The following is a 23,337-nucleotide window of genomic DNA, read 5'->3' as shown; positions in this document are numbered from 1 at the left end:
CTTTGCTACTAACTTTTCACGCATATCGACAGTTCATGAGAGGTAAATTTTTTTAGGTTCTGGCCTTGCAAACACTACATAAAAATAACTGCGTTTTTAAAAAAAATCCTGATTTAAAAATAGTTAGTTAGTCGGTCATCTTTTAATGAGTGGATATTTGATTGGCTTCTGTTATGGTTGAGCACTTGGACGACACGGATGATGTGGTGGTTAGCACAATGCCTTTACAGCCCCAGCGATCGGGACCAGGGTTTGAATCCCACCCTGTCTGTAAGGAGTTTGTACATTCTCCCCATGTCTGTGTGGGTTTTTCCCGGGGGCTCCGGTTTCCTCCCACTGTGCAAAAAAGTACCGGGGGTGTTGTTTAATTGGGTGTAAATTGGGCAGAACAGACTTGTGGGGCAAAATGGCCTGTAACCGTGCAGTATGTCTAAATGTAAAGTTTAAATTATTTTTTTTTAATGAAAGCCTGAAAAGTCCCTGAACACATTGTATCGGCTGTGATTACTGTCCTAAGCTACTGTCCCCCTCTGCTTTTGTCCATGAAGCCAATTTTCTATCCATTCTGCTATCACACATTTGATCCCATGCGATTCAACCTTCCAGAGCAACCTACCATGCAGAATATTATTGAATGCCTTTCTGAGATCCACACATACAACATCCGCAGCTCTGCCCTCATCTTGGTCACATCTTCAAAGTAAAACTATCAGATTTGTAAGTTACAAAACCCTAATCAGCCCTTATCCATCCAAGTGCATGCATATCTCCCCCCTCAGAATGCCCTCTGGTCACCAACCACAAATGTTAGGCTCACTAGCCTGTAGTTGCCAGACTTATCCCTGCAGCCCTTCTTGAATAGAGGCAGTAGTCATCTAAGACCCTCACCACCCTGCACACGCTATGTTCCCGCTGCTGCCATCAGGAAAGGGGTACAGTTGCCACAAGACTCACCCCACCAGGTTCAGGAACAGCTGCTCCCCCTCCACCATCAGACTCCTCAACAACAAACTCAATCAGAGACTCATTTAAGGATTTGCACTTGTGCACTTTATTGATTTCCTTTTTTGAATCCTCTCTGTATTGCAGTTTGTTCACATTTGTTATCTGTTTATATTCCTTTATCAGTTTACCTGTTACAGTGTGTACAGATTTTTTTTGCATGACCAATAAGTGATAATTCTGCCTCGCCCGCAGGAAAAAGAATCTCAGGGTTGTATGTGATGTTATGTGTGTACTCTGACAATAAATCTGAACATGTGCCACCCTCCAGTCTTTGGGTACCTCACCCCTACTTAATGATGACACAAAAATCTCACCCATTTCATCTCTAGCTTTCCACCATGTCCCTCCATATATCTGATCAGGTCTATCTTCAGGCGCATCAGGACCTTTAGCCCCTCCTCTATTGGATCAAGCCACGGTTGTCTGTTCTCAGGACACTACCATTGACTGCCCCATGTTCCCTAGTCCTTGTGTCTTTCTCCAGAGGTCAAGTACTCATTGATGACCTTGCCCATCTCCCAATGACTCACAAAGTCAATCAAAGGATATGGATTGTTCAGTTACAAAACGATGAGATAGTCAACGTCAGAACAAGTCTAATGGGGGAGGGGGGCACCAACTGACATTTGAAGACTCACTCACCAGGGGGGAGCGTGTGCCATATCTGCCATGAACCTCCTCTGTGCACCACCATCACACATCCCCCTCCCTCCAACATAACAGACAAACATGGGTGGTTATAGCGCGTGGAGACGAGACCACGTAGCACTAGTGCTGCAGGTGGGTGGGGGGGGCGCAATAACTCATTTGGGGTGACGTGGCCTGCGAATGACTCCCCGCCCCCCCCATGATGTCTAGCCTGCGGCCAAGTTTAAAAAAAAGCGTGATCTCATTGAATGGCAAATTAAGGTGGGGACGATAACCTATTTCTTACCACAATGAGATTATTGTCATATATATTTTACAATTTACACATACACCAAATTTCTTGCTTGCTGCAGCTGAGCAGGTAAAAACACACAGAAGTGATGGAGGAATTCAGCCAGCCTCACTGCGTCCTTAGGAGGTGAAGTGACATTTCGGGCAGGCATCCAAATAAAGGCAGGTAGAAAGGTGGAAAAATGGGAAGGAGAGGAGTCCAGACCAACAAACAAACAAATTGATGTGATAAGACGAAAGGGGAGAATTGATTTTGGCCCTGTGAAAGGAAACAGAGGGAAGAAAGAGAAAGAGAGAGAGAGAGACAGAGCTGGATGAAAGGAAATGAGGGGCGGGTGATTTCAGTGGAAACCGGAGATATTAATGCCATCCGGTTGGAGGGTGCCCAGATAGAAGATGAGGTATTGTTCCTCCAATTTGTGGTGTTTTGACTATAAGCAAAGTGCATGCATACTTTTTGGTTTCATTCTTTTCACCCTCAGCCATCCAGCTCCAAGATGCAATGTAATATGTGTAGCTGACCTAAAAATAACCAACCAATCACCTCACTCCCTACTCAGTTTCGGGGAGTTCCCATGCGCAGCACCTTGCAGACTTGTCCACCCACGTGAATGCAGACTTGTCTATCCACGTGAAACATTTGAGAACATCTCAGAACTACTTTGCCCCAGCGCGTGTGAGCTTCTAACTGGCAGCACCAATCTGCTTCACACTCTGAAGGAGATCCCCTAATGCTGCTGCAACACCCCCCCCCCTCACCCCCCCCCACCACCACCACTTTTGCCAATTTCCACAACTCTGCTCCCACCATCTTCTCATTAATGGATAGCCAAGACAAGCTACCTCAAAACTGAGTGATGTCAAATCAACACCACTCTTCATCAGTGCCACCATGCTTTTACCCTCTGGGCTGCATCACTGCCTGGTACGCCAGCTGGGAAAAAAAGGGAGACAGACAGAGAGAGAGAGAGAGAGAGACAGCACCAGATAGCGTGAGAGGAAAGGAAATGGGGGGGGGGGACAAAGATGGGGGTGGGGTTATAATGGAAACCAGAGTAGTCAATATTAATGCCATCCGGTTGCAAGGTGTCCAAATGGAAGACGAGGTATTGTTCCTCTAATTTGGTCTCAGTCTGGCAGTACAAGAGGCCATGGACAGACATGTCAGGAAGGGAATGGGATGGGGAATTGAAATGGGCGGCCACTGGGAGATCTACGGTATTGCAGCGGACAGAGCTGAGATGCTGAAATGAAGCGATCTCCCAGTCTGCGCCCAGTCTCTCCAATGTATAGGGGTCCTGAACAGGTACTTTGTTTTAAAAAAAACTACAACCATATACTTAATTGAGTTAAAAAGAGTCAATGAATACAAAAGCCAGGTAGATAATAAATATTTAATTATCCTTGTAGAAAAAGTGACTTAACAGCAGTGCAAGCAGTCCTTTTGTGTTGTCAGCAATCCCTGATAGTGTAACAAGGGGAGGTTCAATAGCCTGATAGCCTTGTGCAAGTCAGATGAAGTTTATTGGAGAGAAACCTTGTTGCCTTCTCTCCCACCGGATGACATTAACATTGACATCTCTGGTTTCTGCTAACCTACTCTCCGTTTTCCCTCCTTTCGTTTTCCCCTTGACTTCTTTCCTCCAGCTCTCCACTCCCTTCCCTCTCCATTCAGAGCCATCTCACCTCCCCCTGTGTGCTGCTGTGCCCTCCCTCCCTGTCCTGGGTAAACTTATACCTCTCATTTTGTTCGTTTTAGATTGGTCACAGTGTTTGAACTACCGAAAGAAAATAGACACACACACTGAGAGCAGTTCAGTTTATACAAATGTTTATTACAAATTCGAAAGCTGATTTCAAACTACAATATGCTAGCCCTTCCCAACTATACTTATCAACGCCTGGACTAGTCCCAACTGCCGAAGTGAGGCAACGACTGCACACTTGTAGTAGGTTGTCGAGGCGCCGGTAGCAGCTTCTCCACCTCCCTCGACCGGGACGTTAGCTGGACTCTAGAAGTTCTTTTTCTTGCTGAGAGATTTTGCCACCTCTCAGAGAGTCTCAAACCTCAGCAGTGGGATCATGGCTTATATTACCCAAAAGTTGTTTACTTCATAGCTTATCTCTTTGAACAAATGATTTAATTACCTTCAAGGTCTCCTGACAGTCTGCGACCAACAAAAGAAAACTGCATCCCTGGGCCCCATGGTGGAATTTAGGTGTATCTACTAATTCATATCCATCCCTGGGCCCCATAGTGTAAATTAGATTATGTCTTCTGATTCTAAAAAAACAAGCAGGTTCTCAGCCTTGCAGAAGCAAAGGGAGCAAAAGTAAAAAAAACACAGTTTATATCTTCCATTACACTCCCTTATCACCTCCTGCCTTTGGGACTGTGCTCCCCACCGTGCTCTTTCCCTTCACTATTTTGTTCGGGTGTCTGTCTACATTTTGTCCAGACCTTGATGAAGAAGTCAAGCCTGAAACATCAGTTATGTATTTTTACCTTTGCTCCATAAAGGACACTGTTTGACCGGCTGAGTTTGTCCAGCTTTGTGTTTTTACTTCAACCACGGTGTTTGCAGACTTTTGTGTTTTACTTTTGCCTTTGGTATTGCCTTGAATTCGTTATTTTGACCCATCGAATAGGAAAAGGATTTTTCCCTGGACCCATGCCACGTTCTTCTTTATCTGGTGTAACTAGTTCTTTGTGCAGGAAAACACTTACATAACTTGCTGCCGTAAATCTCCGCATAGCTGGTTAAAGGAAAACATTTCTTTAATTATTCCATTTTTTAACTTTCTGACACAATCCACATGACCTGTGTCCTTGGTTTGTTTTTCTGTATCAGTTTAAAGAGCATCAAGTTCCTATCCTTGATCTTGAACATTTGTCTTTGTTGCTGTTTGAGACCAGCATGTTCAACAGGTTGTTGTTTCTTCCATAACTGAAATTGTTTGTCACCCTTGTGCTCAATTCTTTCGGCAACGTTATGGAGATTCAGTACATTTACATTTTCGTTGGCAGTTTAACAGCTCCTTTCATCTTCAGCTGCCTGTACTCTGTCCTCTACCACTGTGTGAGGTGTGAGCAAGAGAAAGCTTTTCAGAAAAAGTACTCGAGTTTGGATGTGCGGCCTCTGGAGTTTTGAAGTATCATTTGGCTGCAGAGTTACAGGTTTTATAAAGCTTTCTTTCCATTGTCGCTACAGGAACAAAGACAAGAGCGGGAGCCAGCCTGCAAGTCTCGACTATGTGCAGGATAGACGACACCCCTTGAAGTCTCATCAGTCTGAGAGTTACCTCCCTTTGGGTGAGTTTTGATGTAGTCACGGGGTTGGACACAGCAATGGGAGAGAATGCGTGTAATGCTTTAGTTCAGTGGGAAGACCACAATGTCACCGTCATATGCTAAATGATACAGACATTTAATAATCCTTTATTGCGGCTCTAACTTGGGGGATTTGCTGCTTGTTCTCCAGGAAAACTACAAGCAATTGATGTTTTCTTCTTATTTTTTACACCACCCTGTGTCTAAAGAGTGTAGCAATCAGCATGACACTATTACAGCGCCAGCAATCTGGGTTCAAAACTAGCGCTGTCTGTAAGGAGATTGTGGGTTCTCCCCGTGACCTGCGTGGGTTTCCTCCGGGTGCACTGGTTTTCTCCCATCTTCCAAAATGTACGGAGCAGCACTGTTTGGGAATTTCTTCAGCCAGAGGGTGGTAAATCTGTGGAATTTGTTGCGTGGAAGCCAGGTCATTGGGTGTATTTAAGACAGAGTTTGATGGATTCTTGATTAACCAGGGCATCAAATGTTATGGGGAAAGGGCCGGGCAGGGGGGTAAAAAATGGATCAGCTTATGATTAAATGACAGGGCAGACTCGATGGGCTGAACAGCCTATTTCTGCTCTTATGGGTTTCAGTGGTCAGAATCACCTTCTACTGTGCTTTAAATAAAATTTAAACATTTAAAGCTTAAGTAGCTGTGAAGCAGTTAATGGCTGCTTAAAGAGTTGTTGAGCTTTGCCCATTTATATCAGAAAACCATTAACTTGGCTGTAGTTTTTAAATATTCTCAAAGGGTAAAAGAACCCACATTAATGCAGAAGCTTCCATGATTTCATAAAGTACAGACAATTGTTTAAATCTTTTTGTATGAAATATCGACACAATTGCATGAAATGCAATTAACACACAGCAAAGCTCCCACAAATAGCAATGTGAGAATACCAGGTTTGTTTTTTTTTAAAAAGGGATAAATATTGACTAGAACACTGGCAAAAATCTCCTTGCTTTGTTTACTTTGTAAAAGACCTTGATTTACTATCCAAGAGATGACTTATCCTGACAGTGCAATGGTTCACCTGGGTTATAACCTGACGGGGAGATGTGTAATTTTAATTGATTGGTTCAAGGGATCACTAGTGATGGCAAAAATGATTGTCGATTGGTGTTGCATTGAGGTAGTGTTAGAATCGACCACCTAGAGCAGTAGTTTTCATCCTTTTTCTCCCACTCATAGGTGCTCTATGTTTAGTAAGGGATTATGTTTGTGGGGGGGGGGGGGGAGGAGGAAAAAGGTTGAGAACCATTGACCAAGAAGCTAAGCAACGGTAATGGATTTCCTATTTTGCAGGAATAAATAGAACCAAACGGGGTGGGTGGTAGGTTTATGGTAATCTCGTGGTTTCATGGTTACAGCCACCAAGACTAGCTTTTTATGACCCTAGTAACAAACTAGGATGTTGACTGAGAATTGGTTCCTCAGACCTGTATCTCTGTGGTGGAATTTGAATCCCTGACTTGCTGAACACTCCTCTAGTGATTTTTGATTCGATGCCACCTTGATTTTATTCACAGGAATGAGGTCTCCACCACCACAGCCACACTCGCCCCAGCAGCAGCAGCTCAATGGGACAGAAGTCGCAGCTCAGAAGAAGTCACCAGTGTTTCGAACTGGCAGCGAGCCTGCTCTCAGCCCGACGTACTTCCGACTGCCTGGCCTGAAATCGCAAGCTGGAGAAGCTCTGAGAGGCTCTGACAGTCAACTGTATCCAAAACCCCCCCCAAAACCCAGCAAGGTGCCCTCGTTGAGGGTACCTAATAAGCTTTCCGCAATGAACAATCCTGAGAAGGGCAAGCACGAGACAAATGCTGACGCCCTAGAAAAGAGATATGGCTACTGTAGGCCTGATTCTCCAGTGGATGGATTACCCACAGCGCCCTGTTTCCCCCAGCCTGACAGTTTTGTAGAAAGAGTTAAAACTGAGGAAGCATCGACGAGCACCTTTCAAAGTTCCAACTCTGCCCTCAGTGCGCTGGGCAACAGTCCCATCCTGTGCACAGTTTCTCCCGAAGAAGACGAGGAATGGGCGAGAGGGCCGACCATTCTTAGGCCCGTCTTTGAAAATGTCTCCTGCTTCAAGCCAAATGAATTCCACTCCAAGCTGCTGCCCCCTGACAATAAGCCCCTGGACACTTCCGTCATCAAGTATGTGAAGGAACTGTTTACCAAAACTGATTCTACAACTATCGCCAAGCACATCCTCCAAGTGGACAGCCAGGTAAGAAAAATGGTGTTAACTTTACAAACTGTAGCATGAACCGTGGCTTGATCCTATAAAACATAGAGGCAGAAATCAGCTACTCAGCCCATCGAGTCTGCCCTGCCATTTAATCATGAGGTGATCCATTTCCCCACTCAGCCTTCTCCTGATAACCTTGATGCCCTGGCCAATGAAGAATCTCTCAATCTCTGCCTTAAATACACCCAATGATCTGGCCTTCACAACTGCCTGTGGCCACAGATTTACCACCCTCTGGCTGAAGAAATTCCTACATATTTCTGTTCCGAGCATTTTGAGAGTACAGGATCTTTATGTTCCAGTCAGGCCGAAAGGGAAGACCAAAGGTTCAAGCGAGCTGTGGTTTTCTGGTAAAATTAAGAAGTAGGTTCAGGACAAGAGGGAGGCCCATACTAAATATAAAAAAAACAGGGGGTATGATCGTTACTTAGATTGCAGGAAGAACCTTAAGAGGGAAATTAGAAAGTAAAAAAGAAGGTATGAGGAGTCCATAGCTAATAAGGCGAAGGTGAATCCTATGGGTTTGTACAGATACATGAACAGTAAAAGGAGGATTAAGGATAGAGTAGATCCACTGGATGATGGGACCGGTGAACTATGTAAGGAACCGTATGAGATGGGAGAAATATTGAAGGATAGAGTAGGTCCACTGGATGATGGGACCAGTGAACTATGTAAGGAACCATATGAGATGGGAGAAATATTGAACAATTTTTTTTCGTCTGTATTCACGAGGGAAAGGGACATTGGGCTATACGAGATAAGAGAGGCAAAGTGTTTAGTTATGGATAGGATAGGGATTAGTAAATGAGGGTTTTGGAACTTCTAGGGTCAATTAAGGTAGATAAGTCTCCTGGTCCTAATGGCATTTTTCCCAGAACTTTAAGGGAGGTCAGGAAGCAAATAGTGGGGGCACAGACAGTGATTTTTCAAAGATCACTGGAGGAGGGTGTGGTACCACGGGATTGGAGGATTGCGAATGGAGTTCCATTGTTTAAAAAAGACATTAGGTGTAGGCCAAGTAATTATCGGCCAGTAAGTTTGACTTCGGTGGTGGGGAAGATTATATTCTTCAAGATAGTATTTATGCATATCTGGATAGGCAGGGATTGATTAGGGGCACCCAGCATGGGTTTGTAAAAGGAAAGTCATGTTTGACGAACCTTGTTGAGGTTTTTGAGGAGGTGACAAAAAAAGTGGATGATGTGATGTGATCTATTTGGATTTTAGTTAGGCTTTTGATAAGGTTCTGCATGGAAGGTTAATAAGGAAGGTTCAATCACTAGGAATTAGTAGAAAGATTGTGACATGGGTTCAGAGGTGGCTAGAAGATAGACAGCAGAGAGTCATGGAGGTCAACTGTATGTCAGGTTGGAAGCCTGTAACAAGTGGGGTCCCTTGTTTTATCATTTATATTAATGATTTAGAGGAAGGTGTGGTTAACTGGGTAAGCAAATATACGGATAATACGAAAATAGGGAGAATGAGGAAAGTTTCCTTGGATTACAGAAGGATTTGGTTTGTTTGGAAGAGTGGGCTGAAAGATGGCAGATGGAATTTAATGTAGACAAGTGCGAGGTGTTGCATTTTGGTAAAAATAACCAGAATAGGAGATATACAGTTAAGGGGAGGGCATTGAGGCACCCAGAGGAGCAGAGAGACCTGGGAGTTATGGTACAGAGTTTACTGAAGGTGGATTCCCATGTAAACAGAGTGGTTAAGAAGACATATGGTATGCTGGCCTTCATAAATCATGGTATAGGAGCTGGGAAGTGATGCTGTGTCTGTTTAAGGCATTGGTGAGGCCTGGTTTGGAGTACTGTGCTCAGTTCTGGTCTCCAAATTATAGAAAGGATATAGATAAGGTGGAGAGGGTGCAGAGAAGGTTTACAAGGATGTTACCTGGCTTACAGCATCTAGATCACAGGGAGAGATTAAAGAGACTGGGACTTTATTGGAACGTAGACGGCTGAGGGGATTTGATAGAGGTATTTAAATTATGAAAGGAATAAATAGACTAGACATAAACAAACTCTTTCCCCTGAGAGCAGGGGAGGTTGGAACAAGAGGCCATAAGTTAAGGGTCAGGGGGCAAAACTTTAGGAGAAATATTAGAGGATGCTTTTTCACTCAGCGAGTGGTGGCAGACGGAATGATCTTTCAAAAGAGATAGTTGCGGCAGGGTCCTTCTGTCATTTAATAGAAGGTTGGATGTGTACATGGAGGTGAGGGAGTTGGAGGGTCCTGGGCAGAGAGCAGGAGGGTTGAGCTAGTGGAGTTGTTCAAGTGAACCCGTGCGGACTCGAAGGGCCGACATGGCCTGTTTCCGCGCTGTAAACGGTTATATGGTTATATTTGCCCTTCAATCCTGAAGTTGTGCCCTCTTGTCCTAGACTCTTCCACCATGGGAAACATCAACTCTGTCCATGGCCTTTCAACATTCAAAATGTTTCAATGAGATGCCTCCTCATTCTCCTAATTTCCAAAGTATACAGAGACCAAGAGCTGTCAAACGCTCCTCATATAATGACCCTTTCATTTCCTGAATCATCCTTGTGAACCTCCTGAAACCTCCCCACTGTGCTTTGCTCTTGTATACTGGGAATCAGTTTAAAGTAATGGTTTGCTTGAGTTATAACTTGAAGGCGAGATTTGTGTTTATTTATTAGTTCAAGAGATGTAAGATTATTAGTTACCTTTGCATTCAGGAGGTAGTTTGGAATCAAACCAAGAAAACAGATTTCTTTCATTGCAGGAATAAATGAACTCGTGGCGGGGGGGTGGGGAGCAGTTATGATGATCTTGTGGTTTGATAATTTCAGCGAATATGACTAGCTTTTTATTCTAAGTTTATTTTTAAAAATCTCCAGGTTTTATCATGAGGTTCAAGCATTTGTCCCTGAAAATTGAAGTCTAGTTTTTAATCCAATATTCATGAATCAAAAGGATTCAAGGTGTGTTTGTTTCAGTAACATGGACTGTTTTTGCATATCTGTTCTGTTAAACTTGGTTAAAAATGAATGTGCAACTGTGAAAAACATGAAGCAGTGGAAACAAAATAGCAGAAAGTGTCTTAATTAAGAGATTATACCTCTTCAGAAAGATTGAACCATTTGAGGCTCTACAATTCTAAACAAAAGTGTTGAAGCAATGGTATTAACAGCAGGAATGATTGGGGTCCTGTGTTATTTGTGATATAATTAGCAAGCACCTGTGTACACAAAATGAGCCATTTAATCGAAGAGCAATTTCTTGGTGGCAAGTAATAAATTTGAACATGATCTCCCCAGGTTGCTAGGATACTGAACGTCTCTGAAGAAATGAAGCAGCAAATGCAAGTGAGCTCGGGTCTGGAGCTTATTACTTTGCCTCATGGCCATCAACTGCGTTTGGATTTAATTGAGAGGTAAACACTACTATTCCACTGTTATAAATTATAACAGCAACCTCTCCTCTGAACATTACTGTGTTGGAGAAAGGAACAGGGGAGATGAGCACAAACCCAATTGCCCCGGTAGACCCATTGCTTCCAGGTGCTCCTGCCCCACCACTCAGCTTGACTCAATTTTTGTTCCCCCAGTCCAGTCCCTCCCCACCTACATACTTTATATGCCCTCCATCACTTCAACAGTTTTCATTTCCCTGAACTCAACCGCTACATCTTCACCACAGACATCCAATCACTATACACCTCCATCCCCCATACCGAAGACCTCCAAGTCCTTTGTTTCTTCCTCGACAACAGACCCAACCAATCCCTCTCCACCACCACCCTCCTCCTCCAGCTTTGACTCATCCCACTTTCGCCAAGCCAGAGCAGTAGCCATGAGTACATGCGTGGACCCCAGCTATGCCTGCCTTTTTGTTGGCTACGTGGATCCCACTTCACTGACTTTGCTATTGCTTCATGTACCCATGATAGCCTCATCGCCTTTATCCACTTTGCAGCCAGTTTCCACCCCAACCTCAAACTCACTTGGTCTATCTCTAGCAACATTCCTCCATTTCTCAGTCTCCATCTCAGGAAAAAAGCTTTTAACAGACATTTTCTCCAAACCTGCCAACTCCTACAGCTGCTTCAACTACACCACACCCTGTCACCTGTAAGGATTCCATTCCTTTCTCACAATTCCTCTGTCTCCTAGGACGGTGTCTTCCATGCCAGATCTTCTGAGATGTCCTCCTGCTTCAATGGGTAGAGAATCCCATAGGTTCACCAGTCTCTGGGAAAAGCCGATATCAGTCCTAAATTTACTACCCTGAATCTTGAGGCGAAGACTCTTCATTCTAGTCTCACCAACCGGTGGAAACAACTTGCATACCTCGATCTTATTTACGCTGTTCATAATTTTATTTTTCTATAAGGTCCCCTCTCATTCTGAATTCCAGTGAGTACAGTCCAAGACGGCTCAATCTCTCCTCATAGGTTAACCCCTTCATCTCTCAAATCAACCTGGTGAATCTCCTCTGCACTGTCTCCAAAGCCAGTGTATTCTTCCTCAAGTAAGGAGACCAGAACTGCATGCAGTCCTCCAGATGCTGATCTGCCTGATGGATCCATTTTGTTCCAGATGCGTCATTATTTCTCCCTTTAATGATAAATACGCATGGCCATCAACTGCGTAAATAAGATCGAGGTACGCAAGTTGTTTCCACCGGTTGGTGAGACTAGAATGAAGAGACTTCGCCTCAAGATACCTCTATCAACATTTTTCCTGAGATCAGATGTTGAACTTTCAAGTTCTCTGATACAAAGCGAGGTGGGATTGAGTGTAGGAGGGGAAGGATGCGGAAGCTTCTGGAAAAATAGAGAAGCTGAGTGAATGGATAAGGTGGGAGACGGAGCAGAATGCAGAAAAATGTGCGGTCATTTTCTAGGCCTCACACAGAAAAGCATTTTTTTTTAAAAAAAGGCATCAGGCAACTGCTGCTCGAAGGACTAAGGTGGCCTTGTACACAAGTCACTAAACAGCATTATGCAGTGCAGTAAACGATTCAGGGAGCAAATAGTAGGTTGGCCTTTATTATGAGGATTTAAGTGCAGAGAAAATACGTTACTGCCATTTTATAGGGATTTGTTGAGACCACTCCTGAAGTTTTTCTTTGGTAAATGGTTTTATGTCCATTGCCAATACAGTGAAGATTCACAGGTGATTCCAGGGATGGTGAATCCCTGGTAGAATTGTACTGAGTTAGTAGAGATAGAAACTGGGGTTTGGGGAACACTGCAGGCAAGAATTGGCTATGATTATCTTGTGAAATTAGATTAGATTGATTGATTCTCCCAAGGAAACATCAAGGAGTCTTTGTAAAATTGAATCTTTATATAGGATAGTGCCATCATGATGTAGAAAAGGAGAGCACCTTGTGATGTCTTGGTGCCTAGAGCATTGGGTAGACTAATGTAGGCAGGGGTGCACCATTGGTCCCATGCTCATCTTATCGTAGTTGTAAACTCTTCCTCCATAGTTTTATTGTACACTTCAATTTCCTTGATCATATAAATCCATGATAAGCTCATAATATAATGAATTTATTGCGAGGAACACCAGAGAAAGTGACGACTCTCTGTCTGCCTCACAGTAGACAAAAGTTAAAGAAATTCATGTAGTTAGATGTGGCAATTATGGAACCTTTACATACATTTTGACATTAGACATTTGCAGTAACATTCTAACAGGTAATTCATTAAAGAAAAAAATACAACCACAATGGAATATATTAAATTAAAAACAGAATAAATGTAAAAGATAGAAAATATTCAAATGACCGAGATGCTAGAAAAAAAAATGTTTCAATAGCACAGGCAGATCTTTCTGTGGTCCACGATCAGTGTGAGGAGAAGGTGCTTGAACCTGGAGGTGCTGGCCCACAATTATGCCACTCAAGGATGAATTAAGACAGTAAATTATTTTATTGTTACACAGAAATGTACTTCAATTCTAATCTGGAATAAATACATCTCTTATAGGTTAAGAAACAGGTTACTAATAACGTGCCATGACATCAGTACTAGAGAATTCATATTTTAAAAAAAAAAGATTTGGACAAAAAGGGCAGAAACCTATTTGTGAATGCTCCTGCCGAGCTAGAATGGAAAGTGAGTAATGATTAGGATGCAGGGTCCAAAAATTGAAACAGATTAAAGGAAAAGTTGCCAGAATATGTCAAATGAGAGATTATTAAAAAGAAAAATATATTTGTTAAATGCTGTGAAATTAGTAACTGGTGTACAGAAGGATATTGGAATGCTGGTGAATGAAGTGGAGAATATAAGCAAGCAATTAGATTAACTTTTTTTTGTGCAAGCAGAATAGAGAGAAGAGGAAGGAAGTATTTGCTGATACTGTACAGAGCTTTGGTCTCTCTCTACCCAGAGGAGAAGATATTTGCCTTAAAATTAGGCAGTGTGAATTCACTAGCTCAATCCCAAGATGAGCTTTGACCTTTTATAGATTAGAAAGGTTTATATTTTCTGCAATTTAGAAGAAAAAGACATGGTGTTATCGAGACTCAAGGTTTTGAATGACATTAACAGCTTTGAGATCTGATTTTCTAAGGCTGAGAACCTTGTATTTATGGGCCCAGTCTTAGGCAAGGTGTGACTCTTTTAGGGCTGAGATGAGAAGTTTCTTCACTCAAGAGTTGCAAAACTGAAATTTTCTACAGCAGTAGGCCTGCTGTTTTCCAGAGCTTTTTGAATACCGAGGGAATCAGGTTAAGTGGGAATCGTGGAAAAACTGATGCAAGCCATAATTTCATGGAAAAGCCAAGAGCTGAGGCCCATTACTACTCCAATTTTAACCATCAAATTGTAGAAACATTAAAAGCAGTAGACCCATTTAAAGACTGGACAATGAAGTCGACCACTTCTATTTTCTCAGGTACAATACTTTGACCATCGGGATTGCAGTGGATATCCTGGGTTGCACAGGAAGTCTTGAAGAAAGAGCTGCAGTGTTGGCCAAGATTATCCAACTGGCCCTGGAGCTGAAATATTCCATGGGGGATCTGTATGCCTTCTCTGCTATAATGAAGTCCTTGGACATGCCGCAGGTATGTTCTTCCTCACTGCCCTGGCCAAACTGTGTCAATTGTGTTTCTTAGCAGTCATGTTGAGCACCTTGTCAATTAAGCCAGCAAATGAATCAACATTTTATTTAAATAAACTATCCTGTGCATATATTGAATGCAGTTAAATAAATCAGAATCTGAATGATTTTTTTAAAGATATACCGCATGATAACAGGTCCTTTGGCCCCTGATCCAATACTGCCTAAATATCCCAATTAACTTACAACCCTGGTACATTTTGAAGGGTGGGAGGAAACCAGAGCACCTGGAAGAAACCCATGAAGAAATGGGGAGAACGTACAAACTCCTCAGAGACAGCACTGGATTCGAACTTGGGTCACTAATGCTGTAACGGTGTTGTGCTAACCACGCTACCGTGGCAGAAAAAGGCCTTCCAATGGCAGATATAAGAGAAGCACAAAGCCATACAACAATATGGTTCTACAGTAGTCTCTTGGAACAAAGAGAACAGCCATGATGGATGGATGTGGGGGTAACTTCAGTAGCAAGGAATAAGGGAAGTGGGGAACATTTTTCTTGTTGAATTATTGTCACCCTTTAGTATGATGGGCTCTGCCCATTTTTCTAACATCTAACATCATTGTTTGCATAGATTACACGATTAGAACAAACCTGGACTACACTACGTCGCAAGCACACTCAAAGTGCCATTGTCTATGAGAAAACTCTTAAACCATGTATCAAAGCTTTAAATGAAGGAAGAGGTACGTCTTTTTTGAATTGTTCACATAAATAACACTGCTACACTTAAAAAAGGAATGCGTCGTTTGAGATTTTACTTTAAAACAGAGAGACCTGGGAATACAGGTATATAGATCCCTGAAAGTGTTGACTTAGGTGGGCAAGGTGGTTAGGAAGGTGTTTGACTCGCTTGCCTTAATTGGGCACAGAATTATATATAAAAGTTGGGACTTCATGATCAGCGTTGATGAGCCACACTTGGAGAACTGTGTGCACCCAGCGATAGGAAGGAAAGGATGGAGAGGAGATTCATGAGGATGTTGCTAGGATGGAGGACTTGAGGTTATAGGGAGAGATTAGATAGGCTAGGTCTGTATTCCGTAGAGGGATGACCTTACAGATGTTTATAAAATCTTAAGGGGCATGGATAAAGAAAATGTTCAAATCTTCCTATCAGGATAGGTGATTCTAAACCAGAGAACATGCGTTTAAGGTGCGAGATTTAAATAGGGCCTGTGGTCCAGCTTTTCCATGATCCTTATTGAGAAGTTGTTGCCAGAGGAAACTATGGAAACAGGTACAATTTCAACATTGAAAACACTTTTGGACAAACGTGGATAGAATGGCTATAGAAGGAAATGGACCAAATGCAGAAAAATGTGACTGGCCCAGAATGCCAAATGGGTTGGCGTGGACTGTTAGGCTGAAGGATCTCTTCTGCCCTCTATGACTCCATTCCTGTTTGAATTCATCTCATTACGTGAGGGGGAAAGTAGTCCAAAATAGTATTAGTAAGATGAATGCTGGTTCTTTCCTGATGAGCAAAGCCAGCCATTCCCTCATCCATGTGACTCACTAATCAATGGACCTCACAGAGGTTGAATGTCTATAGATGACCTCAGGATCGTCACAGGAGAGGTTAACCTGGTTTACAAGACTAATTGAAAATACTAAAATTAACATGTGGTCAAGGCCTGCAGATAGAACATTTTCATCTGTAGACGGTTTTGAAAGATCCGGACCCATGACAGCTGTTGGCCCTCTAGCCTCTATTCATGATACAGCCTCAGTTGAATAGCAGATTCATGAATGTGTCTGATTTCAGTGGAGACTGACCTACCAAAGGTGGTCAGCATGAGGAAATTCAAGAATCTTCAGAAAATAGCAATGGATAAAATATTTACAATTCTGGGTCCTGCAGTGGAATCTTCCGCATAATCGACATGGAAGCAAGGTGTTCCAATTACACTGGACAGCAATTCCCCCCCCCCCCCCCCCAGGTTTCCTTCTTGAAAAAAATGGTGGATTATGAGAGACAGCTTCAAGCTGAACACAGAGATAATTTCAGATTTGCTGTATCACGTAGGAAGTTGGAGAAACTTTCATTGAATTTAGCCTGTTTAATTGCAAAATGATGCTGACATTTAGTTAAACTGACTTAAAAATAGTTGGCCAGCAATGATGGATTTCAGTTGCCCTGATACCACTTTTTCACCATGTTTGTCACTGTCTGCACCAAGATCAGTGGGGACGAAGTCCAAGTGCGAATGCAGGAAATTAATTTTCAATGATGTGTTGCACTTCAGGGTTTTGTGTGCTTGAAGTAGACTTAAAATATGACAGGAAATCACAAAAATATGTTGCATCTAAAAAAGGTATGTGATAGGAACATTTTAATTTTGTGATCAGCAGACCAAAATCCAAAAAATACACCCAAAAGCGTTCAGGAAGAAAATTTTTCATTGTCCAGTGTAATCACTGAAGGAAATTTAAAAACTAACTGAACATGTTATTTAATGTGTAAGTAGATGACACGTCTTGTTTGTTTTCCTTTTGTATAAAGATGTTGTTTTATTGTATTTTATATGTTCAATATTTACTGTTTTAGAGGGGGAGGGAAAGAGAAAATCTCACTGTGTATATTTAAAGAGATGCATCTGTGAATACTTTGGTTGATATGGTTCATAATGCGATAAATAAAGAATTTTTAAAAAAACATGTTATTTAATGTGATTGATCAGATTTGTTATTGTTTTTTCCTCCTGTAACATCTCAGAGGAAGTTCCACTCAGTAAGACGACAATTCCACATCTTATGCCTCTCATTACTGTAATGGAACGGCAGTTCGTCATCTTTGAAAGCACGGAGTTGTGGGAAACCATTGATCAGGGCTGTGAAATAATGCTCAAACATTTGGAAGACGCACGAGCCATTGCACACAATGCTGCTGTGTACAACGCAAACTCAAGACGGATTCTTGAAGGTGAGGAATGATGAGCACGTCAGCCAGTCAGTTTTAGCCTAATCTGGGAGCTCACAGAGTGGACACTGGTGAAATGCAATACTAGGCTCATAATAATGTTGCTTTGGAGGTCTTTTTTTGCCGGGGTGGGAAGGTGGTCGTGAGTTCTCATTTACTTATTTAATGGTGAGAAATGTCAGCAATTTTCAAGGGGAAAATCCCAAAACTGGAGTCAGCTGTCCAGTGGTAAATATGCAAATATATGCACCATTTCATCAGATGCAAGGATCGACAATGAGATAGACAACAGACTCGCCAAGGCAAATAGCGCCTTTGGAAGACTACACAAAAGAGTCTGGAAAAACAACCAACTGAAAAACCTCACAAAGATAAGCGTATACAGAGCCGTTGTCATACCCACACTCCTGTTCGGCTCCGAATCATGGGTCCTCTACCGGCATCACCTACGGCTCCTAGAACGCTTCCACCAGCGTTGTCTCTGCTCCATCCTCAACATCCATTGGAGCGCTTTCATCCCTAACGTCGAAGTACTCGAGATGGCAGAGGTCGACAGCATCGAGTCCACACTGCTGAAGATCCAGCTGCGCTGGATGGGTCACGTCTCCAGAATGGAGGACCATCGCCTTCCCAAGATCGTGTTATATGGCGAGCTCTCCACTGGCCACCATGACAGAGGTGCACCAAAGAAAAGGTACAAGGACTGCCTAAAGAAATCTCGTGGTGCCTGCCACATTGACCACCGCCAGTGGGCTGATATCGCCTCAAACCGGGCATCTTGGCGCCTCACAGTTTGGCGGGCAGCAACCTCCTTTGAAGAAGACCGCAGAGCTCACCTCACTGACAAAAGGCAAAGGAGGAAAAACCCAACACCCAACCCCAACCAACCAATTTTCCCCTGCAGCCGCTGCAACCATGTCTGCCTGTCCCGCATCGGACTTGTCAGCCACAAACGAGCCTGCAGCTGACGTGGACTTTTACCCCCTCCATAAATCTTCGTCCGCGAAGCCAAGCCAAAGAAGAAGAGAGTCTGCACTGGGACAAGAGTTAAATTCTCCCAAATTAGTCAAATCAGTCTCGATAAAAAGTGTCCTGACCGAAACAATAACTGACTGTTTCTACTCATGGATGTTGCGAAGTCTCCTCTGCAGATTCTCGTCTGCAGTTTTTGTTTCGTTCAATTATTTTTTTTTCTTAAATTATTTGAATTTTGAGAGATCTGTAACAACTAATTGAAACAAAAGACATTATCTAACTGTCTTAAAGTTCATTACAGTTAATAAAAGTACAACTAAATGTTCCATTGAACTGCTAACTGCACTTCACTGGTCGGATGGGCTAACCTCTGAAATTTCAGTGGGCAATCCACTGCAGTACCATTTTATCTGCTTTTTCAGTGTTGGTGATGTAAGCAGGTTGGTATGTGAAAGAGCAGGTTATTTGCCAAAAAAGAAAAAAGGAAGAATCCAAATAGAAGAGCAACAATTGCAGTGAAAAATGGTATTTTGGGAAGGATCATGTACATAATTTATGCATAATTAATCTTACTTGCATGTCTGGTCAGCTGGCTGCAATTAAAATTAAGCATCAAAAACCACTAATGATAATAAGTAACTTATAGGGAAGAAAGAATGTTAATTGCCAGAAATTGCTTGGCCCTCTGGACATGACAACAACTTATTTTTAATGATGTAGTTGCCAGTTGAGCAACAGACCGTCTTTTAACTATGTATTTATCATTAAAATTGCAAATTTTATTTTAAGATGGTGGTTTATGTGACTAATATGATGATAGATGTGAAGTTAGTTGATATTTGGTGAAGGTTTATTTCTATAGAGAAAGTTTTTTTCATCTTTTTTTTCATGCTACACTTTTTTTTAGAATTGATTATTGTTTAAGAATTTTTTATATTAATTTTACTAATTTTTTATATTAAGTTTGAGTTAAATACGTTTCTTAAGTGTGATATTTTAGATTGGATAGTATTTTTATTTGTAATGTTTTATCTTGACTCCGTTTGTTAAATATATGCATTTAAGTTTAATTTAAATGTTTTTAAGTGTGATATCTTAGTATTAATTACTTTTCTTTTTGTTAGTATTTTAATCTGTTATGTTTTTGTAAGTGGTTTTTTTTCTTACATATATTACTAACTTTATTAATTCTTCACTCTTTATTTTGGGGGAAGGGGGGGTTGGACTAATTTGAGTTGGGTTATTAATGTTGTGTAATAATTATTGGGGGGATATAGTTTATTTAGATTACTGATGCTGTATTGTAATTTCATTATCTTAATGTTGTGTAATAATTATTGGGGGGATATAGTTTATTTAGATTACTGATGCTGTATTGTAATTTCATTATCTTATTCTTAATTTTTTTTAAAATGAAATATATTTTATTCATGTTATAAAATCTTAAATAAAGTTTTTTTTAAAAATTGCAAATTTTAGATTTTAAAAATATCCCACATTATGCTTTTTCACTTTTTCTTTCTCTCTATTATTCTGTGCCTGATACAAAATTTACTTCACCCTCCTTCAGCTCTTTCCATTTCTCAAACCATAAATCTTGTTGGTTCGGGAGTTTGTCTTGTTGGCCATCAAAGATCCAGCTGCTCCAGTGCCTTTGCTCTTTCATTATCAGCTTATAGTTGGTTCTAATTTTGCCCACAAAGTTTAACATGTGGGAGTCCAATGATATATCATCGAGCCTCATTAAAGCTCTGTATGATTCTCCAATCGCATAACGTGTTACAATTTTCACTACTTTTTCTGAAATTGTTCTATAATATGGGTACATTTATTAACACTTGTTTATTTCTTGTAGATTTTAAGCCAAATGAAGAAATGCTTGAGGCATTTCAGACCGAGTTTGCAATGAGGTTATTGTGGGGAAGCAAGGGAGCACAAGTTAACCAAGCAGATCGATATGAAAAGTTCACGATGATTTTGACTGCTTTATCACGAAAACTTGAACCACCATTGTGGCATCTGGACCACTAGCAGATTCTGGAAATGCAACACAGAAGACGGCGTGTTGTTAAAGCACACTTTGTACAATATCCAACGTGAACCAAGAAATTACCTTCCCTTCCACATGTCGGTGTTTTAGCCACCTGCTGTCGTGTCTCATCAGTTTATACTTGCACACCTTTAACATTCCAAGTGATTTATTTTTTTAATTGCAGCTAACTCCAGGGTTCAGAAATGCTGGAGGTGTTTTTAACCTTGTTAGAAATCCATTTTTTGATGGTTTACTTTGTGTATCGAAGTGTTACACCACCATGATATTAAAGATGGTGGTAGGTGGTTCTGGCCTGAGTGATGGCCAGTAATTTCCAGCAGTCTGACTGTTGGGTCATTGTAAATACAAAATATGAAGGCAACCTTTTTTTGTCTGAAGGCTTCAGCCATTTAATATATTTTTCTGTAAAATTAATTGTAAATAGAATTCTGTCAAAACAATTAGTGGTATTTTATGTAGTAATGCAAATTACTGTGCAGATGATGTATTTCTGTGGCCCAATAAAATTGCACCATTCCTTAGCTTTAAATATTCTCATATTTTACCACACAGGGGTAGTAACCAATTGAATCAGCATTAGCTGGAGGTCATTGAACCAAAGCATAGTAGCAAATTTAGTTTTGTATTTTCTTATTGAAAGTTTTAAGATGGGGTATGCAATACTTTAGTCCCTAAAGAAAAGGGAACTTGGACAACATTGTATTGTTAATGCCTACAAGGGAACATTTTCAAGACAGGATTAGAATGTTGAACTGATCCTTGCTCTCCGATTAAACATTTCATTATGCACGTGATTGTTGATTTTTTTCTATTAGAAACTGATACCCAAACACCCATCAACAAGCAGCCAAATAGCATCTTTGACAAGAAAGTCCCACTCGTATTTAACTAATAGCTACAAGTGGCTTGCACAAGAGCATAGATGGTGAAATAAAGGGTAAGTGTTGCACATGTGCAAGCTATTAGCCACTTTCAGGTGGCCACAATACCCGACTGTAAAGCCACCTATTGTACTCCTATGCTACTGTCGGGTAGCTACCTGAAAGTGGAGAACCCGGCCGGGAGGTTTACCTACCTAACCCTTCTCCGGTAGGTATAATATCCTGCTCCGAGACTCCCCCGTTGCACCTGAAAGCAGCACCAGGCAAAGCTGCTAGCAACTTTCAGGTGCTTAGCAGAGGGCAGGCTGATGACAGTCAGCTGGTGACCCAACTTCGCGTTGCCTGACAGTCCCCTGCAGTTCCGTGCCGGGGGACTGTCAGGCGGTTGTCCCTGCCCGACTCAGAAGCCGGCGTTTGCTGTTGCGTTCCTCTCCTCACTTCAGACCTTTCAGGTGGCAGAACACCTCCTTCAGTGTTGCCACCTGAACGTCCCTTCGCAGACACCTACAGCCGCTCCGGAGCCACATTCTCCAGGCGATTCCACCTGAAAGCAGCTATTGCTATAATTCTCCGCACCTCTGGTAAAATACATTAAGGATTTTCCAACAAATACATGAAGCATTTGGATGAACACAGTTTTACATAAATTTTATAAAACTGGAAGCCATTATTAATTCCAAATCACAATTCAGTATTTGCACATTTGCTCAAGTTATGCAGGCAGATGAACCAACTGCCATACAGCGAGGCACAATTTAGGACTTTGACATGGGGATTTGCAGAAATTGCTGGTTTGTGGCACTGAGAACTTTAGCAAGTTTACTGATTTAATTCTAATAGATTTCCACATAAAACATTAAAATAAACACTTTAACATCCTGGGAGGTCAGGAATGGATTTTTTTATGAGAACAGATCATTGCTGTGTTAGCCCATGCAACATTTCATGTTCCTACAGCTTTGGGACATGTTGAAATTGTGAAAGTTGCTGGATATAAATAGTAATACAGTGGAATCCCCATTATCCAGAATTCAAGCAAATGACAAAAAAAAAAATTGTGGAAAATAAATAGGTTAAAAAATATGAAAGATTAAAATTGGCCAATCAAGCAACACACCATTTCAAGCAATCCCCATAGGTGTTTTTTTTTACTGTACTAAAGTTATAGAATTTCTTTCAGGGACAGTTCAATGAACATCACCTCCACTTGCAAACGAGCTCACATTCTTTCACCAACCACATAATTCCACTTAGGTGCTGGTTTGGAAAGGCAAAGAATCTGCTGAGATTAACTTGGAGATCGTCTTGTGAGTGGCTCTAGCTTACAAACCTTTAGCATGAACAAGATCAAGTACGCACTATTTAACTCACTTTAAAAATTAACAAATGATTAATAATTTAACAAGATAAATAATTTGCGTAATGAGCTGCTCTTGGAATGAGTACCAGGAAGAATCTGACTCCATTCTTAAACTATTACAGGGCTTAAATTTCAAAAAGGTATTGCTTAACTTCAGAGTCCATTGGAACATCAAGGTCAAGATCAATATTATATAAAGTCTTTGCAATGGATAGCCAAAAACTGAATGACCTCTTCTAAACTCTCAGCAAACGCACACCTCTCATTACAGTCACTATACCAACTTAATGAACTGTTTCTCACAAGTACACTATTCTTCTCAATTACACCAAAAAGTCAGTATGTAGTCTTGCTTTCAATTAAACAAGTCTATTTTTATATTATTCAATGCGAGACCAGGAGCAGGAAATTTGATCTCTCAAGCTTGTCCTGCCATTTAATGAGTTAGAAACACAGAAAACTGGAGAAGGTTATGTCTTCAGTACCCTGCTTTCTTTCC

The 23,337-nt window shown here is 41.5% G+C and overlaps 2 protein-coding genes across 10 annotated transcripts in view; one reads left to right on the top strand and one right to left on the bottom strand.

Annotated features, from left to right (window-relative positions):
• The window catches only part of bcar3 (BCAR3 adaptor protein, NSP family member), a 191,784-nt gene extending 170,398 nt beyond the window's left edge, over window positions 1-21,386 (top strand). For 8 of the 9 annotated variants that reach the window (XM_069939283.1, XM_069939280.1, XM_069939279.1 and 5 more), the window contains 7 exons: window positions 5,157-5,257; window positions 6,809-7,512; window positions 10,824-10,939; window positions 14,418-14,589; window positions 15,221-15,332; window positions 17,366-17,572; window positions 20,400-21,386. In XM_069939283.1, coding sequence (XP_069795384.1) covers window positions 5,157-5,257; window positions 6,809-7,512; window positions 10,824-10,939; window positions 14,418-14,589; window positions 15,221-15,332; window positions 17,366-17,572; window positions 20,400-20,575 — 1,588 coding nt within the window. In that variant the 3' untranslated portion in view covers window positions 20,576-21,386. The remainder of the gene's footprint in view (window positions 1-5,156; window positions 5,258-6,808; window positions 7,513-10,823; window positions 10,940-14,417; window positions 14,590-15,220; window positions 15,333-17,365; window positions 17,573-20,399) is intronic. The other variant, XM_069939281.1, reaches the window with a different exon arrangement.
• Window positions 14,012-23,337, bottom strand: part of fnbp1l (formin binding protein 1-like) — a 259,561-nt gene continuing 250,235 nt past the window's right edge. The window contains exon 18 of the mRNA XM_069939287.1: window positions 14,012-14,656. The gene's annotated coding sequence lies outside the window, so the exon portion shown is untranslated. The remainder of the gene's footprint in view (window positions 14,657-23,337) is intronic.

The sequence above is a fragment of the Narcine bancroftii genome, chromosome 5, assembly GCF_036971445.1.
Source record: "Narcine bancroftii isolate sNarBan1 chromosome 5, sNarBan1.hap1, whole genome shotgun sequence".
Classification (NCBI taxonomy): domain Eukaryota; kingdom Metazoa; phylum Chordata; class Chondrichthyes; order Torpediniformes; family Narcinidae; genus Narcine; species Narcine bancroftii.
This window is presented reverse-complemented; position numbering and strand designations above follow the sequence as displayed.